General features: G+C 39.3%; 1 protein-coding gene across 4 annotated transcripts in view; it reads right to left on the reverse strand.

Moving 5' to 3' along the window:
• Positions 1-1,762: 1,762 nt before the first annotated feature.
• Positions 1,763-12,069, reverse strand: part of tjp3 (tight junction protein 3) — a 31,065-nt gene continuing 20,758 nt past the window's right edge. For all 4 annotated transcript variants that reach the window (XM_038295309.1, XM_038295306.1, XM_038295307.1 and 1 more), the window contains exons 16-30: positions 9,659-9,744; positions 9,491-9,563; positions 8,761-8,834; positions 8,562-8,625; positions 8,326-8,482; positions 8,129-8,237; positions 7,834-8,053; positions 7,405-7,610; positions 7,226-7,321; positions 7,044-7,123; positions 6,747-6,957; positions 6,552-6,652; positions 5,129-5,698; positions 2,330-2,388; positions 1,763-2,243 (exon numbers count right to left, since the gene is read on the reverse strand). In XM_038295309.1, coding sequence (XP_038151237.1) covers positions 2,111-2,243; positions 2,330-2,388; positions 5,129-5,698; positions 6,552-6,652; positions 6,747-6,957; positions 7,044-7,123; positions 7,226-7,321; positions 7,405-7,610; positions 7,834-8,053; positions 8,129-8,237; positions 8,326-8,482; positions 8,562-8,625; positions 8,761-8,834; positions 9,491-9,563; positions 9,659-9,744 — 2,239 coding nt within the window. In that variant the 3' untranslated portion in view covers positions 1,763-2,110. The remainder of the gene's footprint in view (positions 2,244-2,329; positions 2,389-5,128; positions 5,699-6,551; positions 6,653-6,746; positions 6,958-7,043; positions 7,124-7,225; positions 7,322-7,404; positions 7,611-7,833; positions 8,054-8,128; positions 8,238-8,325; positions 8,483-8,561; positions 8,626-8,760; positions 8,835-9,490; positions 9,564-9,658; positions 9,745-12,069) is intronic.

Consider the following 12,069-nt stretch of genomic DNA (forward strand, 5'->3'; position numbering starts at 1 on the left):
TCTGCCATATTTAAAAATAAATACAGAAATAAATAAATGCTCAATAAATAAATAAGCATACAATTAATTGCCACCAAAAATACAATAAAGAAATAAATGTATGTAGAAATTAAATTATACATAAATGTATATAACTCTTTTAAATAGCTTCTTTATTTAATTGCCTTTGTAATATTTATTTTTTGTACTTTATAGTCTTCTTTATTTTTAATTACTTATATTTTTAAGTATATATTTATGTGCATGTTATAATATTTTTGTCTGTTTTATTCTTCCTTTGTATTTTTTTAATCCTGGTTATTTCTTTGCTGATGTTTATTTCTGCCTGCCCTTTTTACATTTATACTAGAGAGTCAATTATTTGAGAGAGGCAATTCATTGTATGCTTATTTATTGAGCATTTATTTATTTCTGTATTTATTTTTAAATATGGCAGAGTTGGTCCTCCATACTGGACAGGGCTGATTGTTGAGGCAGGAAATGTGTGTGTGTAACCAAACACATCTAAGCTGGCTTTAAAAGTAACACAACAGAATGATAATCGATTCCAAAAACAGTAAACTACTGTAAAAATCTGGGTGTTGCTCTAAAACCAACCAACTTCAAGAAATCCTGCCATTTCAGATAACAAGTTCAGTCAGACATGACGTCTGTCTAAAGTCAGTTCATCCAGATGTTAGTGGGAGAGTGTTTATACATTTTACTCTGTGTAGTTAATTCCAAATCTCTGTTAGAAAAAGTTCAACAAAACATTCTTGATGTTTAATGTGGTATTATTCCATCTAGAAAAAAAATTATACATATTTTTTTACATTTTTAAAGGCTATTCATCTCTTTTCAGTGTCAAATAAAATGTAAAATAATTCCTTTTCAGAAAAAAAGATGAAACTTAAACCATCTGATCCTCTTCAGCTTTTATGAACAAGCTCCCCGTGTACGAAACATTCAGTTATATTTAAACGATTTTCACATCATTTCAGGGTTTTTCTTCCTTCAGTGGATTAAAGGCTGCGTTCACACTGCAGTCTGATCCGATTTTTTGCCCAAATGTCACCTGTATCTGATCTTTTCATGGCAGTCTGAACAACACAGATCCGATTTTTTCCGATGCGACCCAGGCCGCTTGTCTATGTGGTCCTGAATCCGATACGAATCCGAACTTTTCTAATGCGACCTGTGTCTTAACGTCCAGGTCGCATTCATCTGACCTGTATACCATTAATACCCGACAAAGGTGACTATTCTGGGTCTTAGTACGCAGAAGTGGCAAGATAAACAACAACCATGGTGAACAATAATGCAGAGAGCAGGCTTTTTTGTTTAAACCATCTTGAAAAGATTGAGTTTTTAAGGTTGGGAAAGATTGCTAGATGCGCTCCAGCACTACCATTAATGTTTACTTTCATAAACACAGAGCGTGTGACATCATTACATCCTCCACTGCACATGAGGGACACTTGGGTTGTACGAATGTAGTTCACACAGGGGATCACATAAATCGCAGACTAATATATATCTGCAAATGTGAACAGCAACGCAAAAAGAAAAATGGGATTTCACAAAAAAATCAGAATTGAGCATTAAGGCGTGTAGTGTCAATGCAGCCAACGTCATTCATATCATTGTTAAAATTAGGCTTATGGCTTCAGCAGGATGATCTCTGCATTTTAAAGTTTTCTGTGACATTTATGTGGAGCAGAAAATGTACTCTGCATATTCCTCAAAATGTTTTCATTTGGTGTTTAATGACTTCATAGACCAATTCTGAATTAGAAACAATGGTTTATTGTAGAAAAGTTTTAAAAACTGTTTTCATGAGTGGTCTTCTGTGTTTGACATCATTGCTAATATAACTAGAATTAATATTTTACAACAGTTATAACAAACATTTTTTAAAGTATTTTTAAAGCATAATAAATATAAAACTGAAAAAAAAACAGGCACTTTGATCTCATGTTTGCGGGGCAAAATGTTTGCGATGGGAAATTCTGAAGCTTTGTCAAACATTTGACAACATTGCCCTCTCTAGACACATTTAAAAAATCTAGCAATCAATAATGGGTTAAAGGAGTGAAACATTTATTGGCGCCATCTTGAATCCCCTGGTCCTCTACAGCTCCGTGGCGGGACCCCATTCCACGTCGTCCACCACGTCATCGTCGTCAAACTCGTCATCGTCGGAGCTGTCGCTGCCTTGGATCTGCGTCCGTCTGTACTGGACCGCTTGGTGGTGATGAGCCAACCTGAGGAGGTGCAGAGCAGAGAATCAGCAGCCAGAACCAGTCAACTTTTACTGAATCCGTCCAATGAGGAGGAAGCGGAGACTCACACAATGAAGGCCGGGCCTTTCTTCCCCTCAGCCTGGGCTTGTGGTTCTGCCATACGTGTCTAAAACAGAGAGCGAAGAGTGAATTTAAAGCAAGAGATTCAAATACTATACATATTGAAGTACATTTTTATTGATGCTTTATCATTAATGCTACATTCACACACGATTTCAAAAGCAAAAAAGTGCCTGGAGACGCGTCTGATGCTCCTGTGTTTATTGGCAGAGAGTGGCTTTACTGTATTTGCTGTGATCAGCAGGTAAAAAGTATTTTTAATGTTTTTTATGCGAGAAAGTCCAGCTAAAAACATCAGCTGTGCAGTCCGCTCATCCAGATTACGATCCTGCCAGAAAATATTATTTTGCCGTTGGAGCCGCCCAGACTCCCACATACTGGCGGTGCGCTGTTACTGGGAATCCCCACCAGCAGCCGCAGCCTCAGGCCTGGTTGCCTCTTGGGGGATTTCCCCTACTGTTGGTGGCATTCTGGAAGTAGATGTTGGCGTTTTCCATGTGCATAATCCAAACTGCACGCAGCAGGATAATAAAAAGGAACATATTTTGCCGGCAGGTTTCCACATTTTTAGTCAATTTAGGCGTTAAACTGTTTCAGTGATCACTGCATCAGCAGTGCTGTGTCTGTCTCCCTGCCAGCTCCCAGATCAGCTTCTCTGATTGGTTGATGTGGCGCATCCAGCAGCAAAAATTCTGTTTTTCCAACTCTAGCATCTTCTGCTTGTGAAGCACGTCAAGCGCCTTAGAGGCTCGAAAGCTTGTGCTGCTCAGAAGCTCATGAGGCGCTGCTCCTGCTGCTCTAGATGTGCTGCAGGAGCTTTTGATGCCCCTTGATATGCATCAACCATAGACTTTGCATGTAAACTGGCTGCTTCTGCTGCTCAAACGCGTGGGGTGTGTGAAAGCACCATTATGGGAGTTAGGGGAAATTGTCTTTGTGTTGTTTTGCTGTAGATTCAGAAGCATCTTCCTTCCATACAGTAAACTCAGGGGGGTTCTAGTCCAGGAATATCAGCCTTGGACTGAAGGGTTTTATTTCTTAAAGGTTCCAGACAAAGCATACCTAAACATTTTCTGTTTTGAAACTAGAGCCAAGACCTTAAAATATTCTCGGGCAAGTCATTTTTAGATCACCCCTTAAAAATGGAGCCCACCCGGTCCCTCAGTGAGGTCTAGAAGCATAAGATTTATATCCAGCCATTCAGCATATATACTGAGACCTGGCTGCACATGTAATTTTGTTATTTCACTTATTAGATGAGCCCTTGAATTATATTTTACCTACTGTAAACTAAGCTGAAAAAGGTTAAGTTAAGAAAAAGGTAAAAAGCTAATTGAAATGTGTGCACTATAAAGGGTTAAAGCATTAATTTTGGCTAATTATTAAGATTTTAACTCATTAGATAAATTGAGGCAATTAATTGCATATTTTTTTACATAATCCTCTGTATTTAAACACGAGCAGCATAAAAGTGTTGGTTCTTTGGGGTTTTAAGGGTTAACTGTAACCATGGTTCTGTGATTGACTCCCAGTCACTCAGAACTTCTCTGTGAGAGGCTCCCAGGAGCCTGATGGGGGTCCCCATGGTGTTATTTATAGACTAAACACCCAGGTGGATTTTGTCACTCAGGTGGCATTAAGTAGCGTAACATTCAGGAAGTTTGGTTATCATTGTGATATTTCTTTGTTTGCCGAGAGTCAGGCGAAGAAGGCAGCCTTCGGTGAATTTACTTGACAGAGTCGGCTTTTGGGAAGTGGATACGACAAACGATCGTCTAATCAGGGCTTACAGACGCAGGAAACAACAACAGACGTTGAGGTTCATCACACTGCTGAGAAGAATCCTCACTGGAAATGGTGTGACACAGCAGGGAAGCTGGTATTTTTATGTATGTCTGAAATTTCCTAATAACTGAGGCTGACTGTAAGAAGATGAGGACCGGGTACTTGTAACCTTCTCAGCACTCCTCCTTGCTATATGAATGTTCATGTACTTTTTACACTTCGATAGAAGTAATAAAATATTAGAGGTTTCTAAAAGAAAACTGAATGATTATAACTTTTAACCAATGTGATGGATAAAAAACAATATCTGTGTTGCTCTGCTCGTATATTAATTGTTAAAATTGTTTGTGAAAAAAAAATGAAATTTTTTTTTATTCTGTTGATACATGGCTGTCAATTCAAATGCGATTAAAAAATGAATTTATAAGAGAACCTGTAATTATTGCGATTAATCTTAATCAAGTCCCACTGCTTAATCAATCAAAATATCCTTCTGTTGCATAAAAATACTGTTTAATATCCAGCTGCATAAAGCATGCAGTCAAAGTTTAATCCAAACATTAGTAGTGTGGGGTGGATGCATATATTTAAGAATTATTATTAACTTTGATCCTCTGTGAAGTTGATCCTCTGTGAAGTAGATCCTCTGTGAATAAAATTTTAATTCATCCAATTGTTCCACCATGTAAAAAAGAACAGTTCAGGTAAATCCTTAAAGGCCCAAACTGAAGAGGACATTCTTTGTGTAAAAAAAAAAATCTTACTAGCATCATAAATTGATTTCTAAAATATAATAAGGCCAGATAAATGCATATCCTAATGTTTTCTAATGTTTAAAGTCTTTAAATATAAGGAATCTATTCTATTCTTCTATAAGAAGCTGCATAAAGCTTAGAGGCTGAATTGTTTTTAAAAATGTTGAAAAAAATCCTAAAATCAGAAGAACAATTGCAATCTAGAATAAATTCATTCATAAAAAGGAAGCTTCTGTTTGAACAAACCTGCTCTAATCGCTCCTCGATGGCTGACAGCGGGGCGGGCTGCGGGCTCTCTGGCGCCTCCTCTTCATATGATGGTCTGTTTATGGAGTGTCGGTTTAAAGGATCGGGGGCTACAAAATCTGGTGGTCCATCTGAGGGTTGGTCGACATCAAGAGCATCGAAGTCAGAGTCTGAGAAACTGCGATGAGACGTCTCTTCCTCCGCAGCGGGACTCCGGGGCGGGCTGTAGTCGTGCTGTTGGGTCGACCTGGGCTCTGGCACATGCATCAACGGTGGGATTTCTCTGTCCGAATAGCCGTCGTCACTCGGCTCTCGTTCAACAGGCGGGGTTTCGTACTCCAAGGCCGGTTCGGACGATCGGGCCAAAGCGGCTCCTTGATTTCTGGAGCTTTGTGGGAACCTGGCGACATTCTGACCAGGATAGGCCTCCTCCAGGTCCTCATTGTCAGTGTAGGCCTCTCCGTCTGTGATGGCCTCTCCGTCTGTGTCCTCCAGGTCACTGGCGGCACTCAGGTAGTCCATCTGGGTCGGGTCCAGAGCATCCAAGTCCTGTTCCCCTCCACTCTCCAGCTGGACAGAATGGAAAGTGAAGAGGATTTAAAGAAATTAAGCTGGATTATAAAACAACCTGACTTATAAAAACTTTAACCACCACTAAGAAAATGTAGTCAATATAATCTGAATCAGTCCGAGTACATCAGCACATATACATGTTTGCAAACTGCAACATAAAGATTCATGTCTACAAAGTGGAAATGCTATGAGGATGTTTTACTCAACAGTTTCACTTTAAAACCATTTCTTTCCTCTTCTTAATTCTTAAGATTGACCGATGCTCCGATGGGATTAGATTATTTACTACAAAGTGTTTTCTGTTTCATTCCTGCTTTAGTTTAAATCAAACATGATATGTTTGATTCAGGAGGGGAATCCGTGTGATTTACTCTTTACAGTCCCACACACTGCAAAACACTGAAATCTAAAGTCCTTTTTTCTTCCTAAAATAAGTGCATTTTCTCCTTGAATTAATGAGGTAAGTGAGACACTTTGCCAATGGAACAAGACAATTTACATTTAAAATAAGAAAAAAAAACAATTGTATGGTCTTATTTTAAGTGCATTTTACCTAATTATTTTATTTTAAGAGTAAATACACTCATTCCATTTGAAAATCTTATTTACCTGCTCAAATAAGGATAAATACACTTAAGTTAAGATATTCTTACTTATATCTAGATCGTTTTTGCAGTACAGGATTACCTGTACTTGTCCTTTTTGATCAGGCACCTCATTAACAGGATGTTAAACTGCAGCAATAATGTGATGAAAATTGAAAACAGTGTTTTCCAGTTTAAATCAAGACTGGCAGCCGTTTCATTCCTGGATTGAAAAACTTCCTGAACATAATCTAAAATGGACATACCGTGACCTCAGACACCCAGACAGGCTTGGACTGCTGGTGCCGGATGCTGTCCTTCAGGGTGTCGTACCATTTGTGGGTCCCGGGCTGCAGCTCTATACAAGCTGAAAGGGAAAGTCAGGAGAACGTTCCAGAGTCACACTGCCTTATTCAACAGGAAAACTGGAAACATTTAAGTTTTACTGCAGTGAGAAATACCTGAGAACAGGTGGTTGGCATGTTTCTTCATCTTGACGGCCTGAGAGTAAAGGCGCCTGGAGCTCTTGTTGGAGTCGGGGTTGTACCTCTGCCTCATGGTCTTGACATCCTTGCGACTATGGGGGTCCAGGAACAACACCATTGGGTGGTACTGGATGTAGTTCAGTCGCTCCACTGCAGTTGGAGTGATGTCCAGCAGGGGATGCTTGTCCTAAAGGGAGCAAATCCATAACCATTCAGAGGATAAACACAAGACAGAAAAATATTTAAAGCTGAATGTTGATGGTCGTTTCTCACCTTCTCTGCTATTCTCCTTACAGTGTCCAGTTTAATAACGGTGGAGCTACTGTCTCCTCCTCCGCTGCGAGGAACCATTTCTGTGAGAACGCAGCTCAAAGCAGTCAGGAACAAACACCAGGGCGTGCAACGCTTTATATGAAACTGGTTAGAAAAGAACAAAGATGGAGCAGAACACTAACCTGCTATCTCATACTCATCAGGCATCTCATGGACCAGCTTCTCCATGGCGATATCATTCAGAGGTCCCAGGATAACGATCGGTCGTTTGAAATTAGCTGGAAAAAAACAACAAAAATCATTCAGTGTTTAAAAACTGACCTGGATGTGATTTCTGAGCCCAGAAAGCCCGTCTGCTAACCTTCCCTCAGGAGGACCTTCTCGTAGGCGGGAAATTTGCCCTGAATTGTGAGCTGCAGCAGGTCTTCCCGGCTTCGTCTGTTGTTCTTCTCGTTCTTCTTGTTTCCTCGGAGCCCTCGCAGTTTCCAGAACTCCGCTCTGGGCCCGGTACCCTGCCTCTCTCCAGTGGAGCGCTGTGAGCGCTCGATGGTGGCCAGTTTCTCTGCCCTGCAGAGAGAGGCGATGGTTGGAGGAGACGGTTAATCAGTTTGACAATGTAAACTCCTAAAACCTAAACGTATTTTAACCAATTGACCAACGCTAATTTGTGGGAAGAATATGACACAAACATTTTGAAATAATCGTTCATGTCATCCAATAGTAGTTAATAAAATTGTAATATAATACAGTGAAGTTGGTAATATTACTGCTGAAGGGCCTCCTTCCTTACTTCTCCTGGTTTGGTATGATGCCTTTATCCATCTCATGCAGGTCGTTCCCCATGCGGACAGCCAGCCAGTTGCCTATCTTCCCCTTGTACATCGTATCTAGGACCCTGAACACTTCTCCCCTGGTGAAGTTTAGGCCCCGGGGCTCTTCCGTTTCGTAGTCAAAGTGGGTACGGATGTAGAAGTTGTCCCCCAGGCTGGACTTGATGATCTTCTTGTAGACTAAAGACGGGTGGACGTTAGGGTTGATGCAGGTTAAAAGTAACTCATGCCATGATCACCTGTCTCCACACTTACTGTCCATCTTCTTCTGAGTGCATATTTCCACCCGCTCTCCTGCTGGGAGATTCAGGAGGAAGTTGGCAGCTTCTTCTCGTGTGAAATGGCCAAAATCGATGTTATTTACCTAAAACAAACAAGGACCAAAACCTTGATTCGGGCTCCAAACTCTATAGAGAGCCCAATAATAAGACGTGCCCCACCCAGTAGGTTACCTTCAGGATCTGGTCTCCCTCCTTCATCCCCTCCTCATATGCGGGGCTGTTTGGCTGAACTCCACCTACAAAGATCCCCACATCATTGCCTCCCACCAGTCTTAGGCCCAAACTGCGGCCTTTAACAAACCTCACCGTATTTACATCCGAGCTATACCTAAAAGAGAAGATGGAGACAAAAAATCAGACCGCTGGAATGTTTGATTAATCGAGCTTAAAGGCAGATGAATCCTCACCCAGGATTAGAGGACGGGTACGAGTCTGGAGGTAGGAAATAGAGAGGCTCTTCCACAGGTTTGGCTGTAAGAGAAATTCAAACATCATCATCGATGTCATGCTTTAAATGAAAATAATATGAGGAAATTCAACTGTGATAATTACTGAGACCCTCCATTAAAGGGCAAACTAGTTAAATGTTCTTATCCTGATTCTTACAGTAGAGTTGAGGGTTATTTTTCACTGAAATCCCAGATCGGATGGCGCCGCCGCCATTAGCACCGCGGGGAACACTGCAGGACAAAAAAAACAAGGTGTTATTCTCTGACCTCCTTCCTTTATTTTTACATGTGACGGTAAAACACTTTTCATGGTTTCATCTGAATTTGATCTGATGGAGGAGGAAGCTACAGGATGGAGAAAACCAAACGCATTAAACAACAGAGAACTTCAAGGAAGACGGATTAGAATTAAGAGAAATAAAACGCATCAAAATTTTAACTGTCATATATTTGTTCATTTTTGCAAATATAATCTGTTTTTTAGAGTTCTATCTCTAATTCTGGTCATTTATGAGTGCAACTTAAGAAGCTGCCATGATGTATAAAAATAATAAAATAAAATTTAATTTAGTGAACGGAAACACTACTGACCTCCAAATAAAAGATACATTTACTATAAATTTCTACTTATTGAGGTTATTTTTGTGTGAAATATTAGAAATAATTAGTTCAAATTTTTAGGTTAAAGTTAATAGAAATGTTTCATTATATTCTGCCAATCAAACATCTACTCAAAATATGTAAAGAAAAATCAAACATTAACATCAGTCAATGAAATGAAAGGAGAATTTTACTTAAGCTCATTCTTTAAATAAATAAATGAGAAACCTGGACTGTAATCAGACATGTTTAAGTCATAGTTTGTGTATCGGGTGTTTCTGTCGTACCTGCGGCGCTGATCCTCTCCCTCAGAGCTGCCAGACCTCCTGAGATGTGAAAGCTCATCCGACTCTGAGGACTCTAAGAAAGAACGAGGTGAGAAGGTGAGAAACGGTCGCTGTTCTACTGCTGCTGGTGATAAATGACAGTGAGAGCACAGGAAGGAGTAAACCCACCATCGGGGGGCGGTCGGGTCGGGGATTTGACCTGACGTGGAGGATCCTGCTTTGAAGGGACTGAAGTTGCCTTCTTAGACAGGACTCTGAGGAAACATAGAACCAATTTGTCACATTTTATCCATAACAGTTTAAAAAAAAGAATAAAAAGGAAACGTCAATGGTTATCCGTTTAAAATATTCACTAATCAAGTTCAGCTTCTGAAGATTAGACAGAAACATACATTTAGACTGATAAATATAAAAAAATATATATAAAATATGTATCTTAAATATATAGAAAATATATATTACAAAAAATAATAAATATAACACTGATCAAACTAGCATTTTGTTAGTCAGATATCATTTCCCTCTGTGTTGGTCTGAGCTAAGAGAGCTTCAGCTTTAAAAATACAAAGATACATTTTTAGTTTGGATCATAAATATTCAGGGGTGTGAGGTTTAAAGTCTATCAGTAAAGGTTGGTTCAGACGTGAACATGTTAGTTTGGACTGGAGGGATTTAATCCTGTTGCATTGTGGGTCCTCAGCACTTGAAATAATGTGGTGCAATCCTAACAGGAAGTCCTGTCATGTGCAGCAGTGTGTGCAGATTTTATTCAACAAGGGTTAAAAAAAATAGAAAACAGAGAATGGCTGCGTTTGACTATGACAGACCAACCAAACTCGTTTCTCGCTCTCAAGCGTAACCTTCCAGTTTTGTTATTATTACTGTTATAGGATGACCTCATTTATGTTAAACATCTTCTTATTTGTAGTTTTAATATTTTCAGACATCCTTTTGCTGATTTATTCTCTGTTCAAAGAGTAAACCTGAACTTTAGGCCTAAACATTCACAGAGCGGGAATGTTTTTTTTTTAGTGACCAGTTCATATTAAATGATTGATCCAGAACATTGAATAGTTTTATAAACCTGAAATGAGAGCTACACTACAGCAATTTTCTAACGCCATTCAAATTTGAAAAACAGTTCAATGGTTTTAATATTCTGAATTCTAGAAATTAGCTTTCTTGTAGGAACTCCATAAAGTTAACTTTATGTTTCTCGGTGCAGAGCCTAAATTATGGGGGTCTGGCTGCCGACCTGCACTGTTAGGACAGGAAGTTTATTCCAATTGTTTTATTGAAAGCCTTCAGGAACAGCGTGCAGCAACTATGTGCTGCCTGATTCTATTAGAAGATTACATGTTTTTTGTGAGATGAGTGCACAATTAAATCCATTTAAAGACCAAGAAAAAAACTCCTTCATTATATAATTTTTGGGTGATTTTCCTTTACTTATTACAACATTATCCGTCACTTACAGACGCATGTTTCAATTGTGACTCCCTCTGGCATTTTGTCAAAAATTAAACGCTGCACGTCATGCCGTTAAATCTGCTGTTTTGACAGTAAAAACACTTCCAACAAAATAAATTGACATTTAAATGTTTTTTTTGCATCCAATGTTGTCAACGGTGTCGTGGGAAAAAAACTGAAGTTATAATCTATTTTGCTCATGTATCTATTTATTCAGTATTTCACTGTTAGAACACAAAGCTAAGTTAATTTGATATCTATCCCACACCCTCCATTGTGGTCCAACAGCAAAGGTAAAAACAACACAAACAATACTAAAAGAGTAAAGAATATATAATTTAATACTCACAAAAAAAACAAAAACTAAAGAGATGTATTTATAAAATAACTGTTAATTTTGTTATTTTCTTGCATTGCTATATATTAGTGCTGTCAAAATTATCGCGTTATTATCGCGTTAACGCGAGGCCATTTTAACGGCGATAATTTTTTTAACGTGAGATTAACGCTATGTGGTTTTATGGTACAATTTTCCAAGTACATCCCGCTGCAGCCTGCGGGAAGGCGGGGCTATTTTCCCCAGTGTATGCATTTTCCATAGGCTTCGAGAGCGGAGCTCCTCAAGGAAAAAAGACGCTCATACACTGGGTAGCGCTAGTGCCTTTTGTTTAAGCCCCACCACCAACAAACAAGTTGAGTGTCTGGTAACTAGTAGCAACCTGAAATACGCTGAGAAAACAGATTACTGAGGTGAAATGGAATCTGCTACGGCACTCTTGCTGTCTGTGTACGCCACAGGTCGGTATCGTGTGTGTGTGTGTGGGTGGGTGTGTCTGTGTGTGGGTGAGTGGGTGTGTGTGTGTTCTCATTTTTGTTAAGAGGCTGAAAAGTAACTTTCTAGGGCATAGACTACCTCCATCTAGTGATGTCGGTCTATTGATTTTGATGTATTGATTGAAAATTGTTCATTATTATCTTGGTTAATTAACATCTAATGTTAACTGTACTACATTTTATAGCAGTAGGGTAAAATGCTTGTCTTTGTTCAAAAGACTGTATTAACTGTAAAGACTGTCTTTTACATCAGCCTGTTTTCAGGGCCTTTTTTT

This window comes from Cyprinodon tularosa, unplaced genomic scaffold (assembly GCF_016077235.1).
Source record: "Cyprinodon tularosa strain WSP-4 unplaced genomic scaffold, ASM1607723v1 ctg353, whole genome shotgun sequence".
Taxonomy (NCBI): Eukaryota; Metazoa; Chordata; class Actinopteri; order Cyprinodontiformes; family Cyprinodontidae; genus Cyprinodon; species Cyprinodon tularosa.